Source organism: Acomys russatus, chromosome 19, assembly GCF_903995435.1.
Source record: "Acomys russatus chromosome 19, mAcoRus1.1, whole genome shotgun sequence".
NCBI lineage: Eukaryota > Metazoa > Chordata > Mammalia > Rodentia > Muridae > Acomys > Acomys russatus.
This window is the reverse complement of record NC_067155.1, coordinates 32,659,088-32,683,717: the sequence shown is the minus strand read 5'-3', so window position 1 is coordinate 32,683,717 and position 24,630 is coordinate 32,659,088. Positions and strand designations below refer to the sequence as shown.

The window sequence follows — 24,630 nt, the reverse complement described above, 5'->3', positions numbered from 1 at the left end:
CCCAAAACCTTCCCATAAACCCCCTTTCCAGGGCAGAACTCTGGTTGGAAACGGAAGTAGGGCTCCCTCTCTGAAGCTAATTTGCATGGCAACAACATTACTTATTCTTTTTCAAACTCGCAATACTTGTGACCCTGACAAGCTGGGGAGTGGCACACAGAGGACTACTTGCTAACGCTGGCTAGAGGAAGGACCAGGATGCTGTGACTGCAACAGGGGCAGCTTTCAGAGAGCTGAAGATGCTTCTGGTACAAAAAGAAGCAGGATTGGTCTATACTGCTCTACAAAATACTACTGGGACCCAAGGCTGGATCTAAGAAAGACCTTGTCAGTAACTAGAGCATTCTAAAAATAGCCCAGGTTACCTCCTGGCACAGTGCGGGCACTGCCATAGGATGGAATCTCAGTTGCTTCTATCTCCCCGCAGCTGTGACCCTGTCACTCTGCCACAGCAGGAGGTCTCTATCATGGAAGCACGCATGCTTCTAACCCCAGTCAGCACTGTTCTAATCCCTGTACATGTACTGTAGGCATCTACACATGCATCTACACTAGGGTAGACACAAAACTGAGCACCAAGGACGGCAATCCTTTTTTTTTTTTTTTTTAAATAACCATTTTAGATCTTAAGTATTTGAATTAGGAAGCTGCATATCCTTCAAGTTACACAACTCCTGTCGCATTTGTGACACATGCACCCACAAGGGCAGGTTTTTCTCCCCTTGAGAAAGAGCTGGCTTACAGTCTAGCTCTTTTGGAACTTCTCCTATTTCAGAACACGCCCTTAAATCACTTGCTCATGAACAACAGTGAATGCTGGACCTCAGTCATGCTAGTGTGGGATGCTTACATAGGCCCAAGAGCATTAAAAGGACAAAAAAAAAAAAGGGGGGGGGGAAGGGAAATTTAACACGCCGTGTAATTGCTCCTGGGCTCTAACCTCACAGCTGCATCTGTTAGGAGGAGGGAGCTAAGCCAGCCATTTGGTTGAGGTGATCATGAGTGAGCAGGGCAAACAAGAGTAGAAAGTAACAAAACTCAATCCTCGATGGGTGTGAATGGGAGGTGGGGGGTGTCTACCGCCTTGGCTAGGGCAGCCAGTGCTACAGATCCATGATCGTCTAGAACCACCCAGAGACTGGGCCTAGTCAAGGCAGTGACGCCCAGGAGTCTATACAAAGCTGACTGTGTCTTTTTGTTTTGTTTTTTGAGACACAGCCCAGGTTGGCCTCAAACTCACTATGTAGCTTAGGCTGACTTTGATCTTCTGATCCTCCTGGCCTCACTTCCTGGGGATTGCTGGTGTTCGCCACCATATCCAGTTTCTATAGTGCTAGGGATCAAATCCAGGGCATGCTGGGCAAGCACTCTATCAGCCGAGTCACAACTGCAGCCCCAAATGTGTCTTTTTAAAAAACAAACAAACAAACAAACAAACAAACAAGGGATTTTAAATTCAGATAAACTATTAAATTAATGACAGTGGGCATTTGATCCTCCATTCCACCTGTATTTCTGTAAAATCCCAGTGCTCTATACTGTGCAAATCTGAAGGGAGCAGCACAAGCTAAAGCTCTCACCACCCCCGGTGCCATGTGCCGCGCGCTCACCTGCAGGTGATAGCGGTGTATGTGATGGGCAAAGCTACAGTGCTTGTCCACCAGGAAGCAGAAGCGCCTCTTTTCCTCAAGCAGGGCTTCTTTGCAGCCATCTGCAATGAACTTCTGGATTTCACTCTGGCGAGAAGTAACCGTCTCCACATACTGTGAAAACGAATGGTTAAGAAGTGTGACGGGAGGCATCCGATGGCCGCACGGCACGACACCTACCACCTGCCATCTTCATACCCAGCTTAGCTTGATTATGGAGTGACTCTTAATGCAGATAAACACTGGACAGAAGACTTGTAACCTGGCCCGAGCAGACACCGTCATCCTTAAGTCGCTGACTCATATGCAGAGAAGGTGACCTCTGAGCAGCTGTCATAACGCAACTCTGTTCTCTAGGGATGACTCTCCTCTACTGCAAAATACACTGGGACTAGAAAGTTTCAGGTTTGATCACAGTTCCAGGTACCAATCTTAGGTCTTAACCTGAGCCGCATTCTCTCATGGTAAAATGAGTACAGTCGGGCCAAGTGTGGTGGTGCACACCTTTAACAGTGGTACTTGAGAGGCAGAAACAGGCAGATCTCTGTGAGTTCTAGGCCAGGCTGGTTTACACAGAGAGTTTCAGGCTAGCCAGGCCCACACAGTGAGATCCTATCTCAAACAAACAGGAGGGAAGACTCATGCAAAACACAAAGGTCTCCTTCTTTTCCCTGAACTAAGGGGAGGTGGCAGTAAGCACCGTGTGCTGTTACCGTAACTCTGGAAAATCCTGCTCTGGAAACTCTGGAAACCTTTGTTTTCTTTTCTTTTTGAGACAGGATCTTATTATGTAGCACAGGCTAGCCTAGAACTTATGACCTTTACATCTCAGCCTTAAGAGAGCTGGAATTACTGGCACGTGCTGCCATGCTCAGCTTGGAATGCTTAGATTTCACCTCAGCAGTAGCACAGAAAGGAGCTGATACGGTACAGCTGACTGAGGTGAGCCTCCCCTTAAACTGTACATACATGACTGACAAAGAAAAATATTGCTGAAAAGCTCACCTCAATTTCTTTGTGTTCATATTTGAGTGCATTTCGTCCTCCTTGACTTTTTCTTCTGATCTTCTTCAACTCTGCTTGAGATTTCTCCAAAGAATCTAATTTATTCCTGTGTTCTGCTTGGTATCTTTTAAGAGTAGCCTGTAAGTTAAATGTTGTTTTTCTGGGGCACTGTACAAGCTGCCATGTACTCACTTTTGCTCACACTGGGGCACGGTGGCACACGTCTGTAATCCCAGCACTCGGGAGGCAGGTGGATCACTGTGAGTTAGAGGCCAGCCTGGTCTACAAAGTGAGTCCAGGACAGCCAGGACTGCACAGAGAAACCCCGTCTCAAACAAACCAACCAACAACCCTCCAAACAAACATAAACAGTGCCAGTCCATACCATTTTCCCATCTATACCCCAGAAGATCCCCTCCACCCAACCTGAATTCTTAGGAGTTGTTAGTTCTAATATTTCTACTTATGACCAGCTCTCTAAAGATAAATATCTCTTTTCTTTTTAATTCTCTTTTTTCTCAAAGGTTTTTAGACACCAGGTAGTGCTTTGGTGAATATACAAACAGTACTAAAGGGCTAGGGAAGTAGCTCAGTGGTAGAGTGCCTGCCTAGCATACATCAGGCCCCGGTTCCATCCCCAGCCACACACACACATGCACTCTAACACACACACACACACACACACACACACACACACTCTCTCTCTCTCTCTCTCTCTCTCTCTCTCTCTCTCTCTCTCTCTCTCACACACACACACACACACACACTCACTCTCCCACACTCACACACACCATGCGCACACATGCTCTCCCGGGCCAGGGTGGATGAAGAGTGCACTCACATTCATATACTTGACGTCAAGTTCCGTCTTCTTCTCTAGCTCATGGATAATCTCTTTATGGAATTTTTTAAACTATTGACAAAAAAAAAAAAATGTAAAAATGTATATAGTATTGGAGTTTTAGGCAATAGTATATAAAATACATTCTTAAAACATAATGATTGTCTGCTTACGTTTTCCTCAAGCGTCTCATTGAGCTTCTTGTGGGTGCTGGAAATCTCTATGAGGACATGGCCTGCGAACAAAGCCGGACACATAAGGGGAAGACGCCACAAATAGAAACAAAGTAGTGGTGGAGCAAATGATACAAAGTTTCCCTTGGGGACTTCAAATACTAAACCCAAGACCTTTGCAGTGTCAGATGGATCCTCAGGGAAGGCGCAGGGGGACATGTGAACTATCTAATGTCCTCTTGGCCTAAGGACACCTACTCTGTTCTTGGAGTCACCCTTGTCTTTCTATTTTACACGTTCCCTCAGCCAAGTCCTATATACCTGATTTAACTTTCCAAAACCGATTTTGGTTTTATGTGTTCTTGTAAATGTGTGCTCTGTGTGTGTGCGTGCGTGCGCACCTGTGGAGGCTGGAAGGTGTCAGATCTGTAGTTACAGGTGGTCATGGGCTGGTACTAAGAAAAACTCATGTTCTCGAAAAGGTAGTGCCTGTATTCGCTCTTACTGACTGAGCCATTTCTCCTGCCCTGTGATTTAACTTTGAAATTATCTTACAAAAGATTAGCTCAGTCATCACAGTAACTAATTATAGGAACAGAGGATTTATTTTTATCTAATCCCCAAAGTAATCTGATTATCTGATAATCAGAGAAAAAGCATCCTCTTTTTCTCATTTTTAGCTCATATATTTGTTGTGGAAAGTATCAGCAGCATCAGGGGAACATAGCAGCGGCAGTGTTCTGCCTCAGATCTCCTGGGATGACACAGAGTCTCTGAAACAGAGGTTCCTTCCTCCAGAAAGCAGCAGGGCGAGCACTTGGTCTGCAAGGCCAGCTGTCTTATGGTTGGGGCACGTGCTAAAGCTTTTCCTCTGATAAAGGCAGACACGATCCTCTCTGTCAACCTACCTGCCTCAGAAACCACACAGGTCTTGTTAATATAAGTAGGAAAGGCCGGGCGTGGTGGGGCATGCCTTTAATCCCAGCACTCGGGAGGCAGAGGCAGGCAGATCACTATGAGTTCGAGGCCAGCCTGATCTACAGAGTGAGTTCCAGGACAGCCAAGGCTACACAGAGAAACCCTGTCTTGAAAAACCAAAAAATTAAAAATGTGTGTGTGTGTGTGTGTGTGTGTGTGTGTGTGTGTGTGTGTGTGTGTGTGTGTGAAAACAGGAATCATTTGGAATGACTGCCACTGCCATATGAAACCACAATAAAATGTACTGGTGGATTGCTTTTAGGTCAGCAGCTAGACCCAAGGAATGTTTATGGCAAGCTGAACAGCTGTGGATGAGAACGGATGGCACACTTAGACCTTGGTAGAATGAGGGAAAGGAGAAAATGAGCACAGAGCCCATGGCTTCAGCTGTCACTAGTGCACGAGTGATTTGGGCACACTTTCAGGAGCATGTGCAGCCATCTGCCTCTCAGACTTGCCAGGCCAGCCCTGCTCCTCTCTCATCTTACATCTCAGAAATCCAGTCTTGGGTGTTCCATGTGTAAGAGTGAGCTCACCGGCACTGGGCCTCCTAATCTCACCTAACCCCAGCCAGCCAGTTCATGGTGGGAGACCTCTCACCTATGTGTCACACCCATGATGAAAAGTCATGTACTGGGCACTGGCTAGGTCTCTCAGGAGAAGCTCCTCTACTTTGTTCCTGGCTGGCTTGTGCTCTTATGTCTCTGGGCTGTGTTCTCTTTTGGGTCAACTTTACATGGTGCCACAGGTCTTTCTAAAAGCAAAGAGCAGGCAGCCTCCCTGTTCTCCCCACAGTGTCCCAGATAAACAGACTCATGGGCTACAAGCTGAAGGCTACCATGGACCAGTGCTGTCTAAACCCTGGGTGTGGTGGGCACAGAGAATCGCCTATCAAACATACCTGGAGGAGTCCTAGGCCATCAGGAACAGGGATGGATTTTATCCCTTAAGCTCTGAGACTCTAAGAAGGTCCAGACAATGTGCAGTCCCCAGTATTTGGGTTTCTTTGTTTGTCTTGTTTTGTTCCCCCCGCACCATGTTCATCAGCTTCCCACCCTGGTGATGCTATCGAAAATTTCCAAAAGTCAATATAACCTGCCCCCCAAAAAACCCAGACTTTTATTTATTTATTTACTTATTAAAAAAAAAAAAAACCAAGAGAAGCCTGCAACCTGGCCATGAGTATAACTAAATTACTATGTCATTTCAGAAACTGAGACATTCAGAGTTACGTTTATATCTATTTTGAACTGTAAACAATTCCTAGTTGGAGATTAAAAAAACAAACAAAGTACACTTCAATTATCTGAAAACTAAGCACTCAGTTCTTGGCAAGTAAGATCTTTTTAGTGGGGGGAAATCTAAAAATATTTTGGCTGAAACCCATCAGAAGAATTCTGTTATAAAGCAAAGTGGTCACATTTCTTTCTAACATGACCCTTTTTGAACTGTGTTTCCGCAGCCCCACTCAAATGTGGGTCTCAGAGCAATGTGCAGTATGCTAAGCACAGCTCTGAACTCCCGTACTCTGCCTTGCCAGTCCCGCCCACCTCCCATGGGTTCCCCACTGTCCATACTGCTGTGTGGTTTCTGCCACCGCAGACAGGTTCAATGAAATGGGCTATTCACAGTGGTAGGACGGGAACCCCTGACCTATTTATTCTTGTCCCTCGTGGTGTGTGGAATTCCGAAGCCGGCCTCCCAGTGGTAACCCCTGAGTCCTTGGTTTTAAAGACTGACTGAAACACACCTTAGCCATGATTGTGCAAGCTGCCAGGGCATATCCTGAAACAGGACACAAAACTGCCTTTCGGTTCAATCCAGATGTTTACTCCCCAGTTGAGCAAGTATTTACTTCAGGTTTGAAAACGTTCTGCTTCTGTGTCGTTCTACCCTACATCCTCTAACCTGCTTCTCCATGAATTATAGTTGAGAAGGAGAAAGGCACAGAGAACATTTGAGGGAGGAGCCAAGGAAGCACAAGCCAGATTCAAACGGAGCAGAACGGAGTGCAAGCCCTGACAGGAAGCTGTGTGCCGTGTGCTGCGCCAATCCCTTCCTTTCTCCTTTCAGGTTAGGAGCCAACATCTCAGAAAGAAATTCATATCATTACAGCCATGTGACTTAATCTGAATGAATTAGATTCTTAAAGGTGCAATAATAAGGAATTTATTATTAAAATTAAAAAATGTTTGCTGTGCTGGAGATGGAGTTGAAGTGCTCATCCATGCTGAGCCAGGGCCCTGCCATGGAGCCACAGCCACGGCTCAAGGGAATTTAGGTGAAACACTCACACATTTCAAATTCATGAACTTAACTAAAAGACAATGCTCATAGCAATAGTGGCAAACAGCAGTATTACTTTAGGGTTTAGGAATGTATCCAAGTATTTTGAACAATGCTATGTAAGGCTATGCATGTGGCCAGTAGGCAATATGGCCTTAAAGTATTAAATAACAAAAGTTAAAGAATGTTACTCATGCTGGGCGTGGTGGCGCATGCCTTTAATCCCAGCACTTGGGAGGCAGAAGCAGGTGGATTACTGTGAGTTCGAGGCCAGTCTGGTCTACAAAGTGAGTCCAGGACAGCCAAGGCTACACAGAGAGATCCTGTCTCAAAAAGAGACCAAAAAGAAGAAGAAGAAGAAGAAAAAAATGTTACTCATATGAGTTTTTGTTTTTGTTTTTTCTGAGACAGGGTTTCTCTGTGTAGCCTTGGCTGTCCTGTGCTCTCTTTGTAGACCAGGCTAGCCTCAAACTGACAGAGATCATCCTGTCTCTGCCTCCCAAGTGCTGGGATGATAGGCATGTACCACCGTGCCTGGCTGAGATACTTTTGTTTGAAATACATTTGTTGATTTTTTTCCTGGGTTGGTACTGCAGATGGAACCCCACAGCGTGGCGTGTTAGGTAAACACTCTTTTACTAAGCTACATCCCCAGATCCCACTAGAAGGTTAGCTAATTATTTCTTTGACACAGGGTCTTGTTACATAGGCTGTCCTCAAATTTACAATCCTCCTACCTCTACCTTCCAAGTGCTGGGATTGCAGGCATGCACTGCCACACCCAGCGGGTCTATTAATATATTTCAGTGAGATAAGTCTTTACCAGTTCACAGTTAAGAATGTGGAGGAGCCAGATGGAGCCTGCCAAGGACAGAGGCAGCAAAGAACACATGCTGAATTCAGGCAGACATTTAGAAAAAAGAAAGAAAGAAAGAAAGAAAGAAAGAAAAACCAAGCCATCACAGATAATTACGACACATTTGTTATTTCCAGAGAGTACAGAGTAATGGCTGAGTCAGTCACACGCCACTTCCTACGTGTTACTACAAGTGGAACCAGACAGTAAGATGATAGTGTAGAAGCCAAGCTACTGTTGGCCTGAAGTCACACTGTGTGGACTTAAGTGAAAATGAACAAAAATGGTACTGGGAAAATAGTTTTTTTCTGACTGTTCTTGCCCCCTTTTTCCAAGACTATTTCTCTGTATAGCTCTGGCTGCCCTGGAACTCCCTCTGTAGACCAGGCGGGCCTTGAACTCTGAGATCCACCTGCCTCTGCCTCGGAGTGTTGGGGTTAAAGGCGTGTACTGCCACTGCCCAGATTTTTTTTTTTTCTGACATTTTTACAGAGAACAAATGTGATGAGGAGAAAATACAGTGAGGACTAAAAAGAGCTTAGAAGGCAAAGAGCTTGAAGTCTTGAGTGACAACTGAATTCAATCCCTGGGATCCAGTTGGTAGAAGCAAAGAAGCAACTCCTATAAGTTTTCCTCTGACCTTCACACACAAAATAAATAAAATGCAATAAAAGATTTATCAGTACAACACCCAACAGAGATAAACTGCACCCCATACCTTGTGCCCTATTTCCTACCCCACAACCCTGCCTGCTTTCTTGGAGGCCAGTGGGCACCAGGGACACCAGGTAAGCCACATCTCCCCACAAGCCCCTGCCTGCCAAATCCCTTGAAAGCATCTTCAACAGCAGTAAACTGTACCCCATACCCTGACTCCATTTCCTGGCCCATAACTCTGCCTGCAGTCACCATAGACACACAGGGAAGACTTTGCACCAAGCTCTTGCCTGGCACATTACTCTAAAACACACCCATCAGACTTTAACTACCCCCTGGACTCCATTTTCCAGCCCACAACCCAGCTTGCTTTCCTGGATGCCCACCAGCACCAGGTACCCCAGGACATGTGGGTACTAGGGACTCCACAGACAAGGGTAGCACCCAAGCCCCAAGAGACCAATGCAGGTCACAAAACTCCCAGGGGAGACACCCTACAGGACTTGAAGACTAGCTAGTTACCAGAACTCCAGCCCACGCAGGATGGTAGACAGAGAGGAAACAGAAGCCAAGGAAAAAACATAAAAAACAAAACAAAACCCACTCATCTAACAAAGATAAACTCAGAAATCAGCATTTAAACCCATAATAACTGCAAAAACCCAGATGGCTAAAGGCAGCATAAAAACAGAATTAACAACAGCCAGGGCAATATGAAAGCACCAGAGCTCAGCTATCTCACTACAAGCCCTGGATATCCTAACACAGATGAAACACAATCTTATGAAGATGATAGAGACCTTTAAAGAGAAATGAATACATCCCTTAAAGAAATACAGGAAAATACTACTAAACAGGTGAAAGAAATGAATAAGACTGTTCAAGACCTGAAAATAGAAATAGAAGCAATAAAGAAAACACAAACAGGGCTGGAGAAATGGCTCAGAGGTTAATCGCACTGACTGCTCTTCCTGAGGTCCTGAGTTCAAGTCCCAGCAACCACATGGTGGCCCACAACCATCTACAATGTGATCTGATGCCCTCTTCTGGCCTGCAGGTGTACATGCTGACAGCACTGTATACATAATAAATAAATAAATAAATCTTAAAAAAAAAAAAAAAGAAAGAAAACACAAACAGAGGGAATCCTGGAGATGGAAAACCTAGGGAAGAGAACAGAAACAAGCATCACCAACCGACTACAAGAGATAGAAGAGTGAATCTCAGGCACAGAAGATAAAATAGAAAAAATCCATACATCGGTCAATGAAAATGTTAAATCTGAAAAGTTCCTAACACAAGACATCCAAGAAATCTGGGGCACTATGAAAAGATCAAACCTAAGAATAATAGGAGTAGAAGAGGGACAAGATTCCCAGCATTCCCAGCTCAAAGGTTCAGAGAACAGTCTCAACAAAATCATAGAAGAAAATTTCCCTAACCTAAAGAATGAGATGCCTATAAACATACAAGAAGCTTATAGAACACCAAATAGATTAGACCAGAAAAGAAAATCTTCCTGCTACATAATAATCAAAACACCAAATTACAGAACAAAGAATATTAAAAGTGGGCCAGAGCAGGCGTGGTGGCACACACCTTTAATCCCAGCACTTGGGAGGCAGAGGCAGGAGGATCACTGTAAGTTCGAGGCCAGCCTGGTCTACAAAGCAAGTCCAGGACAGTCAAGGCTACACAGAGAAACCCTGCCTTAAAAAACAAAAACAAAAACAAACAAACAAAAAGTGGGGCTGGAGAGATGGCTCAGAGGTTAAGAGCACTGACTGCTCTTCCAGAGGTTATGAGTTCAATTCTCAGCAAACACATGGTGGCTCACAACCTTCTATAGAGTGAACTGATGCCCTTTTCTGGCCTTCAGGAGTAAATGCAGGCAGAACACTGTATACATAATAAATAAATAAATCTTAAAAAATATATTAAAAGCAGCAAGGAAAAAAGGTCAAGTAACATATAAGGTCAGACCTATTAAAATTATGCCTAACTTCTCAATAGAGACTTTAAAAGCCAGAAGGACCTGGGCAGATGTTTTGCAGCCTCTAAGAGACCACAGATGGCATGCCTTTAATCCCAGGCAGAGGCAGGTGGATTGCTATGAGTTCAAGGCCAGCCTGGTCTACAAAGGAGGTCCAGGACAGCCAAGGCTAACACAGAGAGACCCTGTCTTGGGCTGGAGAATGGTTCAGAGGTTAAGAGCACTGCTTGCTTTTTCAGAGGTCCTGAGTTCAATTCCCAGAAACCACATGGTGGTTCACAACCATCTGTAAAGTGATCTGACTCTCTCTTCTGGCCTGTAGGTGTACATGCAGGCAGGGCACTGAATACATAATAATAAATAAATAAATCTTAAAAAAAATAAAAACCATAAAAAAATTTACAAGAATCAACAATCATTGGTCATTAATATATCTCAACATCAGTGGGGTCAATTCCCCAATAAAAAGATACAGGTCAACAAAATGGATGCAAAAACAGGACCCACCCTTCTGCTGCACACAAGAAACACACCTCAGCAACAAAGACAGACATTATCTCAGAGTAAAGGGCTGGGAAAAGGTATTCTAAGCAAGTGGACCTGAGAATCCAGCTGGAGTAGCCATTCTAATATCTAATAAAATAGACTCCCAAGCAAAATTAACTAAAAGATACAGAAAAGGATTCTTCATACTAATCAAAGGAAAACCCCAGCAAGATATTGCCTCAATTCTGAGTATCTATGCCTCAAGTGCAAGGGCACCCACATTCATAAAAGATATATTACTAAAGCTTAAATCACACATTGAACCCCACACATTTTTAGTAGGAGACTTCAACACCCCACTCTCACCAATGGACAGATGTTATGAATCAAATGGACCTAACATAGCTACAGAACATTTCACCCAAACACAAAAGAATATACCTTCTTCTCAGCACGTCACAGAAATTGATCATATACTTCAACACAAAGCAAGTCTCAACAGACACAAGAAAACTGAAATCACCCCTGTATCTTATTAGACCACCGTGGATTAAAGCTGGACTCCAACAACAACAGAAACAACAGAAAGCCTACACACTCACGGAAACTGAGCAACTCACTACTCAGTGACCACTGGGTCAGGGAAGAAATAAATAAATAAATAAATTGAAGACTTTCTAGAATTCAATGAAAACGAGGCCACAACATACCCAAACTTATGGGACACAATGAAAGCAGTGCTAAAAGGAAAATTCATAGCAATAAGTGCCTTCATAAAGAGACTGAAAACATCTCATACAGGGAACTTAACAGCACATTTGGCACCTCTAGGAAAGAAAGAAGCAAACACACCCAACAGGAGTAGATGGCAGGAAACAATCAAACTCAGGACTGAAATTAATAAATTAGAAACAAAGAGAATAATAAAAAATATCAATGAAACCAAGAGTTAATTCTTTGAGAAAAATCAGTAAGACAGACAAATCCTTAGCCAAACTAACTAAAAGGCAGAGAGAATATCCAAATTAACAAAATCAGAAGTGGAAAGGGGGACAACAGACATTGAGGAAATCCAAAGAAGCATTATGTCTCACTTCAAAACCTATATTCCACAAAATTAGAAAACCTAAGTGAAATGGACAATTTTCTTGATAGCTACCACTTGCCAAAGTTAAATCAAGATCAAGTAAAGCTTTAAATAGTCTTATAACCATATAACCAGAGAGTTTAAATGGTCATTTAAAAAAATCTCCCAACAACAACAACAACAAATCACAGGGCTCTCAACCTCAACAACAACAACAGCAGCAGCAGCAGCAACCCAAGGCCAGATGGTTTTAGTGCAGAATTATTCTACAAATAATACAAAATATCTTGGTGTAACTCTAACCAAGTAAGTAAAAAAATCTATATGACAAGAACTTCAAGCCTTTGAAGAAAGTCTACCAGATTTTCAAAGAAGAGCTAATACCAATACTCCTCAATTTATTCCAAAAATAGAAACAGAAGGAACACTGCCAAATTCATTTTATGAGGTCACAGTCACTCTGATACCTAAACCACAGAAAGACTAAACCAAAAAAAAGAGAATTTCAGACCAATCTCCTTTATGAACAATGATGCAAAAATACTCAACAAAATACTCACGAGAACACATCAAAAACATCACCCATCATGATCAAGTAGGCTTCATCCCAGAGATGCAGGGATGGTTCAACATATGAAAATCCATCAATGTAATCCACCATATAAACAAACTGAAAGAAAAAAACTACATGACCATCTCATTAGATGCTAAAAAATGCCTTTGACAAAATCTAACACCCCTTTATGATAAAAGTCTTAGATTAGGGATACAAGGCACATATCTAAACACAATAAAGGCAATATACATCAAGCTAATAGCCAACATCAAATTAAATGGAGAGAAACGTAAAGCAATTCAACTAAAATCAGGAACAAGACAAAGCTGTCCACTCTCTCCATATCTATTCAATATAGTACCTGAAGTTCTAGCCATAGCAATAAGATAACAGAAGGAAATCAAGGGGATCCACATCACAAAGGAAGAAGTCAAAGTATTGCTATTTGTATATGATATGATAGTGTACATAAATGACCCAAAAAATTCTACCAAGGAACTCCTACGTCTGATAAACACCTTCAGCAAAGTGACTGGCTACAAAATTAACTAAAAAATAAAAAATCAGCAGCCTTCCTTTATATAAACAGGCTGAGAAAGAAATTAGGGAAACAACACCCTTCACAATAGCTACAAATAATATAAAATATCTTGGTGTAACTCTAGCCAAGTAAGTGAAAAACCTATGACAAGAACTTCAAGCCTTTGAAGAAAGAAATTGAAGATTTCAGAAGACAGAAAGATCTCCCATGCTCAGAGGTCAGTAGGATTAACATAGTAGAAATGGCCATTTTACCAAAAGCAATCTACAGATTCAATGCAATTCCCGTCAAAATTCAGACACAATTCTTTACAGACCTTGAAAAAAATAATACTCAATTTTATACGGAAAAACAAAAACCCTAGGACAGCTAAAACAATTCTTATAATAAAAGAGCTCCTGGAGGTGTCACCATTCCTGATTTCAAACTGTACTACAGAGACACAGTGACAGAAACTGCATGGTACCGTCCTAAAACAACATGTTCATCGATGGACTCGAGTTGAAGACCCAAAAGTAAACCCACACACCTATGGAGACTTGATTTTTTACAAAGAAGCCAACATTATACAATGGAAAAAAGAGAGCATCTTCCTCAAATGGTGCTATGCTAATTGGATAGCTGTGTGTAAGAGAATATAAATAGATCCATATTTATTACCCTGAACAGAACTCAAGTCCAACTGGACCAGTGACCTCAACACAAAACTGGATACACTAAATCTGAAAGAAGATAAACTGGGGAATAACCTTGAATGCGTTGGCACAGGGGACAGCTTCCTGAACTGAACACCAGCAGCTCAGGTACTATGATCAACAATTGATGAATGGGACTTCACGAAACTGAAAAGCTTCTGTAAGGTGAAGGACACTGTCAAAAGGACAAAAGAGCAGCTTACATAATGGAAAAAGATCTTCACCAACCTTACATCTGACAGAGTCTGATATCTAAAATATATAAAGAACTCAAGCAACTAGATGCCAACAAACCAATAACCCAATTAAAAATGGGGTACAGATCTAAATAGAGAATTCTCAACAGAGGAATCTCTGATGGCTGAGATGCACTTAAAGAACCGCTCAACATCAGGGAAACACAAATCAAAACAACTCTGAGATTTCGTCTAGACTGTCAGAATGACCAAGATCAAAAATTCAAGCAACAGCACCTGCTGACAAGGATGTGTACCAAGGGGAACACTCTTCCATTGCTAGTTTAAGTGCAAACTTGTTCAACTACTTTGGAAATCAATTTGGCAGTTTCTCAGAAAATTGGGAATAGTTCTACCTCAAGACCCAGCTATACCACCCTGGGCATATACACAAAAGATGCTCCACCATACCACCAGGACATTTGCTCAACTATGTTCATAGCAGTTTTATTTGTAATAGCCAGGAACTGGAAACCATCTAAATGCCCTTCAACTGAATAATGGATAAAGAAAATATGGTGCATTTACACATAGAATATTACTAAGCTAATAAAAACAATGACATGAAATTTGCAAGCAAATGCATAGAACTAAAAAAGATCATCCTGAGTGAGGTAACCCAGACCCAGACAAATAAACATAGTATGTGCTCACCTCTAAGTGGGTATTCGCCGTACAGTAAAGGATAACCATACTACACTCTACAGACCCAAAGAAGCTAAGTAACAAGGAGGGCCCAAGGGAAAAAATTATTGAATCTCACTCAGAAGAAGAAATAAAATAGACATCAGAAGTGGAGGGAGGGAGGGAATTTGGTAGGAGAGGAGGTGGAGAGGGGAGCAGGAGAGATCAAGTCGGGGAGGACAGAGGGAGAGAGTATGGGGAGAGAGAACTGGAATGGGGGTAATCTCTGGGATGAACTAGAAACCTTGGACAATGGAAAATCCCAGGAATCGATGAGGGTGACCTTAGCTAAGACGCCTAGCAATGGGGATACAGAGCCTGAAATGGTCATCTCCTGTAACCACGCGTGACCTCCAGTGGAGGGACTGGAACCAACCCAGCCACAAAACCTTGGATCTGCAATTTCTCCTGCCAACAAGACATGCAGGGGTAAAGATGGAGCAGAAAGTGAGGGAATGGCCAACCAATGACTGGCCCAGCTTGAGACCTGCCTGTGTCACAAGAGAGATGCTACCCTTGACACTATTAATGATATTCTGCCATACTTCCAGATAGGTGCCTAAGATGTCATTTGAGAGGCTTCACTTAGCAACTGATGGAAACATATGCAAAGACCCACAGCCAAACATTAGGGAGAGCTTGGGGAATTCTATGGGAGAGGGAGACAAAGGATTGAAGGAGCCAGAGAGGTCAAGGACACCACAAGAAAACATACAGAACAAACTTCCCTGGGTACACAGGAGCCCACAGGGACTGAACCACCAAACAGAGAGCATGTTTGGGACGGATCTAGGCCCCCTGTACATATGTAACAATGGTGCATCCTGGTCTTCATGTGGGAGTCCTAACAGCTGGAGCAGGGGCTGTATCTGACTCTGTAGCCTTCCTTGGGAGCCTTTTCCCCTAACTGGGCTGCCTTGCCTAGGCACAATAGGAGATGTACCTAGTTCTACTATAACTTGATATGCCAAAGCAGGTTGACATCCATGGGAGGCCTCCCTTTTTCTAAGGCATTTCTGAGGATAAAGGGAGGATAGGAGGATGGTGGGGAGGGGAAAGGAGAGGAAGGAACTGGGAGGAGAGGAGGGAGAAGTGTGACAGGAATGAAAAATAAATAAGGTAATTAATTTTAAAAAAGCACACACACACACACACACACACACACACACACACACACACACACACACACACACACAGAAAACCAGTACAATGAAAGTAAAAGCAAAGTACACAGATGTTATACTAAATAAACAGGTGTGTATGCTGAAGACCCAAGTCACCCACACTTAATCACACACACACGCGAACACACAGGAAATGCTCTACTGCCTCTAAAAAGGGCTCTTAGTCCCCAGAGGCAGGCAAGTGGCTCTCCTCTGATCAGTGCTGAGCTCTTCAAATAGTAACAAGTAGCCGTGAGTGGTTGTGCCTTTAATCCCAGTACTCGGGAGACAGAGCCAAGTCGATCTCTGAGTTGAAGGCCACCTCTGTAAAGTGAGTTCCAGGACAGCCAGGGCTACATACACAGAGAAGCTCTGTCTTGGAACAAAACAAAACAAAAACAAAAAGTAACCAACAACCAACCAATCAAACTTAAAACAACAGAACACCCCCACAAGTAGCCCTGTCCGTGAAGTAGAGCGTAAAAGGGTGTCGTTCTTGACTTAACCCAATTGAAGTGCTACGGTTCTAATTAATGCCTTGCAATCATCATATAATTATTCTGCCAGTGTCCCCCAGAATAAACAAATAGGTGACAAGGAGGTATATGTCACAAGAGTCAGCTTGGTCAAACATGGGCCACTCTAATCTGAGCATCAAAACAGTGAAGGATGGTAATAAACTATAGATCATTAAAAAAAAAAAAAAAAAAAAAAAACAACCCAGAGACCTGTGCATCCACGGCAACAGATGCTCCTGCCGAAAGTAAAATGCCAAATATCAGTAAGCGAGGAGAGGCTGCCGGCTTTAGGAAATCACCATTTTGCCACCATCACAGTAAAGATGGGTCAGAGGAAAAATCATTAACGAATGTAAAGTTAGGATGAGGAATAAGACGCTGCATAGCCTGGGCGTTTTCCTCTAACTTCTTGTTAAGAGAACTGGGTTTAAAAACTCAATAGTGGATTAGAAGACAGACAGGACCTTTATATCAATGACAAGAGGGAAGTGGGCAGTGTGCGCACATTTGCTACTCACCAGAGGCAAACGGCTTGGGTGTTGTTTTAGCAAGAACAAACATCTGGCACCTGGAAGACCTCAAGGTCCCAACTTATAGCAGGTTTACAGGGCTATACACTTAACTGAATGAACCTTATTTACCTAGTTGGATTTTAAAAATTACATTTATTTTCTTGATGTGTGCGCACGTGCACACGTGGAGGTCAGAAGATAACCTGGTTGGAGTTTGTTCTCTCCTTTTCCTATGTAGGTTTTGGAGATAGAACTTAGGTCAGCAGTACAGGCCTTTTCCCACCGGGCCATCTCACCAGCCCCTCATGTATCTACTTAGTTTTGGAGGAGGAAGGGGAAGATGATGATGATGATGATGGGGATCATCTCATTCTAGTCCTGGGGACTTCAGTGCTGGTTGCTGGACATAATGTTGAGAGAAAGAGGTGTGCTGATGGGCGAACTGATATCTATATTGAACTTAAAGTAAGATCTCTGCAACCTCCTTTTTATAAATTGATCAGCATAGTCAAGACCCGAAAGTGAATAGTAGTGAATAGTTAGTTCTCTGAGTCAAACAGAAGTTTCAGCCAGAGGCTGGAGAGATGGCTCAGGAGTTAATAGCCTGTACTGCTCTTTCAGAGGGCATGTGTTCAGTTCCTACCACTCATGCCTGGTAACTCATAACCCACTGTTAACTCCAGCTCCGTGGGAATCTGATGCCTCTGACCTCTGTGGGTACCTACACTCACATGTTCGCACGCCCAAAGCGCATACACATAATTAAAGATAACAATTTAAAAATCTCTTTTAAAAGGTTGCAGTCACAGTGGGGAGTGGTGGCTCATACTTATAGTCCCAGAAATCCGGACCCTGAAACAGGAGGATTTTTTAGTATGGTGCAAATCTGGGCTACAGAATAGGATTGTGTTTCAAAAAACTGAAAAATTATAATTATAAGCCTAGACTTTTTTTCTTCTTCTTAGAGTTGCCTCTTTTAGACACAGTACAAATAAAACTTAAGTTTTGATAGCTGGGTGTTGGTGCTGCATGCCTTTAATCCCAGCACTTGGAAGGCAGAGGCAGGTAGACCTCTGTGAATTTAAGGCCACCCTGGTCGACATAGTGAGTTCCAGGACAGCCAGGGCTATGTAGAGACCCTGTCTCAAAAACAACAACACTCCCCAAAACAAACCCCAAACAGAACAAAAACAACCTGATTTTTAAAAAAAGTTTATTTATTTAATTATGAGTGTTCTGTCTTCACACACACCAGAAAAAGTCAGATCCCATAATAAATGGTTGTGAGCCACCACATGGATGTGAGGAATTGAACTCGGGACCTCTGGAAGAACAGTCAGTGCTCTTAACCACTGGGCTGTCTCTCCAGCGCAACGACTTGATATTTGTGGAAGTCTAGAATAAACTTTCCAAATGGCATTGGCTTGGCACATTAGCCTGTCAGAAGCTACTGCTGATCTCAGGGATGGAGCACAAAGTTGCTGGGAAGAGGTGGAGGCTGGAGAAGAGCAGGTCTTATGACTCTCATTTCCCCCAGAGAGCTCAAAGCAGGAAGCTTCAGCCACGTCAAAACATTTGCAGGAAGATGTGCTGGTGCCAGCCGGGCTTCTCAGCACCTGTGTCCCATCCAGAATGTTACTTAGTATAATGAAGGAGTCCCCGGGACTTCCCAGAGTTTACCTTTAAGAGCACCAGTGGTTGTTCTCTATAAAGATGGAAAGAATTCCCCTCAGGCTTCCGGCAATAGAGATAGGGCAGCCATTGTGAAATAAGCCCAGAGCCCTGTTGTGGACTGGCCTTCAAGGGCAAGCTACAGCAGTGAGGCCTTATCTGTCCTGGGAACAGCAATTATTTACTTCAGCCCCCTCCAGCTTCTTCACAGGGTAAAGAAAGGCTAAGAAGCTCTCCCAGAGGTCAGATTCCAGGTATTCAGCGTTGTCTGAAACTTCCACAAACAACTCAAGATTCTCACAGAAGATAAAGGAATAAAGTTTTCCTTTCCCAAGACTTTATCACACCAGTCATCAACAGGGCCCTAGGAAGGGACCTGGGTTACAGCTGCAGAACTCCACTGAGAGGAACGACAAAGAGAAAAGAAATAAAGCCTCTGACACAGTTACAGCTGCACCAACTTCAAATACATCCCAACTCCTAGACAGATTAAAAACAAAACAAAAACCAACCAACCAAACAAAAAACCTAAAAAACATCACACCAAAGGCCTGTCTCCCACTATTACTATTATCTGGTATGTTATATTCAATTTTCATTAACAAAATTAGGCACACTAAAGAAAAACAGTCTGAAGCAACAAGGTAAACATCAGAGCCAGACTCGGATATGGCTGCCAGTGTCAAGACAGACTGTGCAACACAGCAAGTTCTAGGCCGACCCGGGCTACACACTAGAAGTCTGACACAGCCCAAAACAAAGACTAAGACCTTGAAACAGCTGGGTGGTGGTGGTGCACGCCTTTATTCCCCACACTTAGGATAGACAGGCAGGCAGATCTCTATGAGTTTGGGGCTAGCCTGGGCTATAGAGTGAGTTCCAGAACAGCCAGGGATACACAGAGAAACCCTATCTCAAACAAAACAAAAACAACTCCCCCCAAACAAACAAACAAACAAACAAAAGCCTAACTATTGTTTTATATGCCAAGGATCCTATTGGGAAAACTGAGAAACACATATGAACAGATAAGCAGAGACAAACTCAAATGAATAATCAAAGAAAATGATAGAAACAGGGATGTGGAACACCTCTGACGCCCTGGGTTTTCAAGGGACTGGATGTAGCTGAGGAAAGAACCGATGAACTTGAAGACACGTTACTACAACCCTCCAAAACTGGCATACGAAGAAAAGAACAACGAAACAAGAGAAGGAACAAAGTAGCCAAGAACGGTGAGCAGTTAGAAGAGGGAACATCCATAAAGGGAAGACCATCTTCCCAGAGGCAGGCGGCAGTGGAAAACCATCTGAAGCAGAAGTGTCAGAGCCTATTTTCCAAACCTCATGGCAGATATCCACTCACAGACTCAGAAAGCTCAGAGAACACAGAACAGACGCTGAAAGACTGACATCTCACTATATCATACACAAACTGCAAAACACCAAAGGTAAACAGACACTCTTGAGGAAGCCGGAGGGTGGGAAATGCCAAGGCTGGAGAGGAGCAGGGTCAGAGTTACACCACACTTCCCCTCATAAAGCACTTAAGAGAGGTAAAGTGGGCCGTGGTGGTGCAAGCATGGAATTTCAGCGCTTGGGGTAGAGGTATGAGGATTGCGAAGTCTGTAAGCTTAGGCTATGCAGGACAACCTGTCTCAAAAGACAAAAACAAAACAACAACAACAACAACAACAAAGCCCCAGCAAAGTAGCGTGATGGTACATGACTCAGTAAACCTATGAGCGCCAGGTTAGCCAGGCTATGTAGTGAATGACAGGCCAGCTAAGGCTTCACAAACTGCAAAATACCCAAGATAGTAAAACATCTAAGAATTCCAAGACTTGCCAACCTAGAGTTTATCTTCTAAGTATACAGGAAACACACACACAAACACACATAGGGGGTGGGGAGAGAAAGAATGTATGTGCATTCTGAAATAGGGCATCACTATGTTGGCCTGGCTGGCCTGGAACTAGCTACGTAGACCAGGCTCACCTTAAACAGACAGGGATCTACTTGCCTCTCAGTGCTGGGATTAGGAGAGCACCACCATGCCCAGCTGTTGTTGTTGTTGTTTTAAAGACAAAAATCTGTCACCAATAGGCTTCAGCTGCAGAAAACATTAAAATAAAATTTTCAGATATAGTTTATGTCAGAAACTCAGAACTACATTAAAAAAAAAAAAAAAGAAGAACACTTGAGCCGGGCGTGGTGGCGCACGCCTTTAATCCCAGCACTCGGGAGGCAGAGGCAGGTGGATCGCTGTGAGTTCAAGGCCAGCCTGGTCTACAAAGTGAGTCCAGGACGGCCAAGGCTACACAGAGAAACCCTGTCTCAAAAAACCAAAAAAAAAAAAAAAAAAAAAAACACCAAAAACCAAAAAAAAAAAACCACTTAATAAAGGAAGAAATTCAAGGAATAAAGGTAATAATTCTTTTCTTCTGCCTTCCTTTTTTTTATTTTTTTTTATTTTTTTGAGATAGGGTTTTATTCTTTAGTTCAATCTGTCCTCAAACTCATGACTCTCCTGCCTCAGCCTGTGTACATGAATGTCTGCCATAGCCAGCTTTGTAAAAACTATTCTTAGAAGTTGGGAATGTAGCTCAGTTGGCAGTTGCTAAGTAGAGTGCTTGCTAAACATTGACAAGAAGCCTCATGGTTGGGCTCCAGTACCACACAAAACCCTCTCCCCCGACTGTCCTTTGTTAAAATGATAAATGACTGTACAAGACTAATAGAAACAATGCACTGAGTGGCTCTAGTTTGTGGTAAAGGGGAAACTGTTCAGCTCGCATTATTAGACAGAGATGGTCACTGTCTTCTGGTGGGTTTTGTTGTTGTTGTTTGTTTGTTTTGTTTTTCAAGACAGAGTTTCTCTGTGCAACAACCACCACCCAGACTGTCCTGGAACTTGCTTTGTACACCAGGTTGGCCTGGTTACATAGAAATCTGCCTGCTTCAGTCTCCCAAATGCTGGAACTAAAAGCATGGGCCACCACACCCGGCTGTCTTCTGGCTTTTTAATGGTGTGGAAGAAACGTGCAATGTGTTTCAACAGAAACTGTACTTTGAACATTCACTTTTGATCACTTGCTGGGCTAGTGGTACACGGCACAATACTTCCTTGTGGTGTGGGGCGATGGTGGAAGGTCAGGGTTGACTCAGGCGCTCGGTTACAAGGGGAACACCTGGGAATGAAATACCTGAAATGAGCGTTGTCCAGTGAAGGGACCTAAATAATCTGTGATCCCAACTGCATGACACTCTAGGAAAGGAAAACCTTCAGAGATACATCAAAAAGATCAGCGCCTGCCAGGGGCTTGTGGGTAGTGACTGAGTGACATATTATACACTTGCCACATTAACAGAACACAGCGTGAGTCCTAATGTAAACTGAAGTGTAGCCTACTAATACCATTACCAAGTACCTCAAGACCAAAGTCTCACAGAGCAAGATGTTTAAAATGAGAGAAAGAGGGTTATGTGGACACAGTTCAAATCTATTCACTCAGTAAGGCTGAAGCACTAAAAAAATAGGCTGAAAAGAAAAAAAAAAAAAAAAAAAGTTAACCACAGCCCTCTGGGTATTTTAAAATCAAGTCTCAGTGAGGTATGGAACACAACAGAACAGAATACCAGGTCTATAGAATGGAATACTAGGGACCCAGTGGTGCACCTAGCAGACAAAATTAAGAGCAAGGTTTCAAAAACAAGAAGCGAGATATAGGGGTTTAGGGGACATTTCTGCCACTGGCCTGATAAACTAATTCTGAAAGCAAACTGAATGTCATGTCCCACTTGACTCTTGATTGACAATTAAGCCAATTAGCCTGCCTGCTGTTCTCAAGCACAGCCTGCTGAACACAGGGTCTGTGATAATACTTAAGGCGGATTTCTTATTTAAAATGTTTTTTTTTTGCATGTATGATGTGTCTATGTATGTGTTCATGTGAATGTAAGCATGCAGAAAATTTGGGTCCTCTGGAAGACTAGCAAGTACTCTTAACTGCTTAGCCATCTTTCCAGGCCCTGAGGAACTTACTGAGGTTTTGAAAGGTTAGAAGATTTTTTTTTTCTGTTTCTGTTTTTTTTTTTTTTTTTTAAGACAGGGTTTCTCTGTGTAGCCTTGGCTGTCCTGGACTCACTTTGTAGACCAGGCTGGCCTCGAACTCACAAGAGATCCGTCTGCTTCTGCCTCCCCGAGAGCTGGGATTACAGGCGTGTGCCACTGTACCACTGTGCCCGGCAGGGAGATTTTCTTAACATTACACAAGTATTCATTGAGGGTGAGACCCGTGTCTGACCCTGAACTTGTGATCCTGACTACCAGGTATCCTTGGTTCAACTCTGAGCCGAGATTTCACAAGGAAGGTAAATTAGGCTTGCTCTACTGAGTGCCGGTGACTGTCCATCATCACTGTCAACTTGATTGGACTGAAAGTTCATCTCTCGGTGTCTGGGAGGACATTTCCAGAGAGTATTACGTCAGGAAGGCTCTGACATACTCAACAGATGAATCCTTTGATGGAATCATACTACAGTGGCGTTACTGGGAGGTGGTGAAAAGTAGGAAGTGGGGCCTAGCTTGTGCAGGTAGGTCCTGGGGACTGTGTTTGGCGAGTACATCTTGTTCTGGTTGCTTCCTTTATTCGTTTTTTCTGCTTCCTGGCTGCCATGATGTGCCTACTCTGCTCTTTCACACCTTTCCCTTCGTGACTGACTACCACTCTGTCACTGCTGAAACGCGAACCCAAATCGGTGATTCCTTCCTTTTACTTTTTTTTTTTTTTTTGGGTAGTCATCAACATGATGCACAGGGAACTAATACACAGGCTTAAATGGTGCTCAGGACATGGTAGGCAGAAGTCTCATCACTCTGGATTGGTAAGATGATGAGAAGGCTCAGTGGATATTGGTACTTGCAACCAAGCATGGTGACGTGAGGACTCACATATCGTAAGGACAGAAGCACTCTGACAAGGTGTCCTCTGACTTCTATGTGCATGCCCCGGCACACTCATATATGTGTGTACAGAGATATGTACCAAACTAATTAAATAAAATGTCATAAAAATTTAGAAAAGAAAAATACTAGAACATTTGAATTCTTGTCTAAAAATAGAATTGTGGAAGGCTGGGCAGTACCACAGAGGCCCACACAGGCTAAGGACTAGGCTGGTCCTTGAGGCTGTTTTAGCTCAGAGTGAATGGAACAGAGGAGCTAAAGCTACAGTGGTAGAATTGCCTTTCCAAGGCTCCGCTGGAAGCCAGCTGGTGTCCTAGCTCACACACATACAGAGAAGCCCCGAGACAGGTAAAACAGGGTTCATGATGGTTGTCTGCTCCATATTCTCACCTGAGAGAGGCCTTTCAAAGACGGGGCTCCTGGGCTTGGCTGAGAAGCACACAACCTCTAGCTTGTCGTATGCAGCAGCCTGAGTCTATGAGACTTGCCAGAAGTCCCTCCTAGGGCTTAGTGATAACCAGATGGGAAGACTATAAGAAGAAAGAGTGTGACATGCTGTGGTCTTTGAGAACTGCCATATTTCTGATCCAGGGAGGCCCCAGGAACTGGCTTAGTTAGCATCCCTGTTGTTGGGCTGGTAAGACGGGGTTGTCCTGTTTACAGGGACTGCTCACAATGGTGTCCAGACTCAAGCTTCCAAAGGAAGACTCAACATCTCCAGTTGGTGAAACGGGCACCCGGACCTTTTCTTAACGCGGTACTCAGCGGACCAGCAAACAACTGTCTCCTTCCACTCCCACCCACCCTCCTGCTCCATCTGAACTGGCATATCATTCTTGTACTATGTTTCCTTGCCCCTACCTTTTACCACTTCCTCACTCAGAAGCCAGGACAAGCCTTTACAAATCCATCCTAAGGCCTCGGAGGCCACGCCTCTCTCTAACTGAGGTTGAAAGGCAATGTTCTTACCGTGGCCCACCGCTCCCATGTCCTGTCCCACCTTACCTTCTTAATCTACAGACCTCATCCCTTCCCACTTTCCTTACTTCCCCCAAGGACAGAGGCCTATGGCCAT

The 24,630-nt window shown here is 43.5% G+C and overlaps 1 protein-coding gene across 1 annotated transcript in view; it reads right to left on the bottom strand.

The window, feature by feature from the left end:
- Positions 1 to 24,630, bottom strand: part of Baiap2l1 (BAR/IMD domain containing adaptor protein 2 like 1) — a 94,656-nt gene that overhangs the window by 17,128 nt on the left and 52,898 nt on the right. The window contains exons 4-7 of the mRNA XM_051162977.1: positions 3,669 to 3,730; positions 3,496 to 3,567; positions 2,655 to 2,792; positions 1,611 to 1,763 (exon numbers count right to left, since the gene is read on the bottom strand). Of these exons, the coding sequence (XP_051018934.1) occupies positions 1,611 to 1,763; positions 2,655 to 2,792; positions 3,496 to 3,567; positions 3,669 to 3,730 (425 nt within the window). The remainder of the gene's footprint in view (positions 1 to 1,610; positions 1,764 to 2,654; positions 2,793 to 3,495; positions 3,568 to 3,668; positions 3,731 to 24,630) is intronic.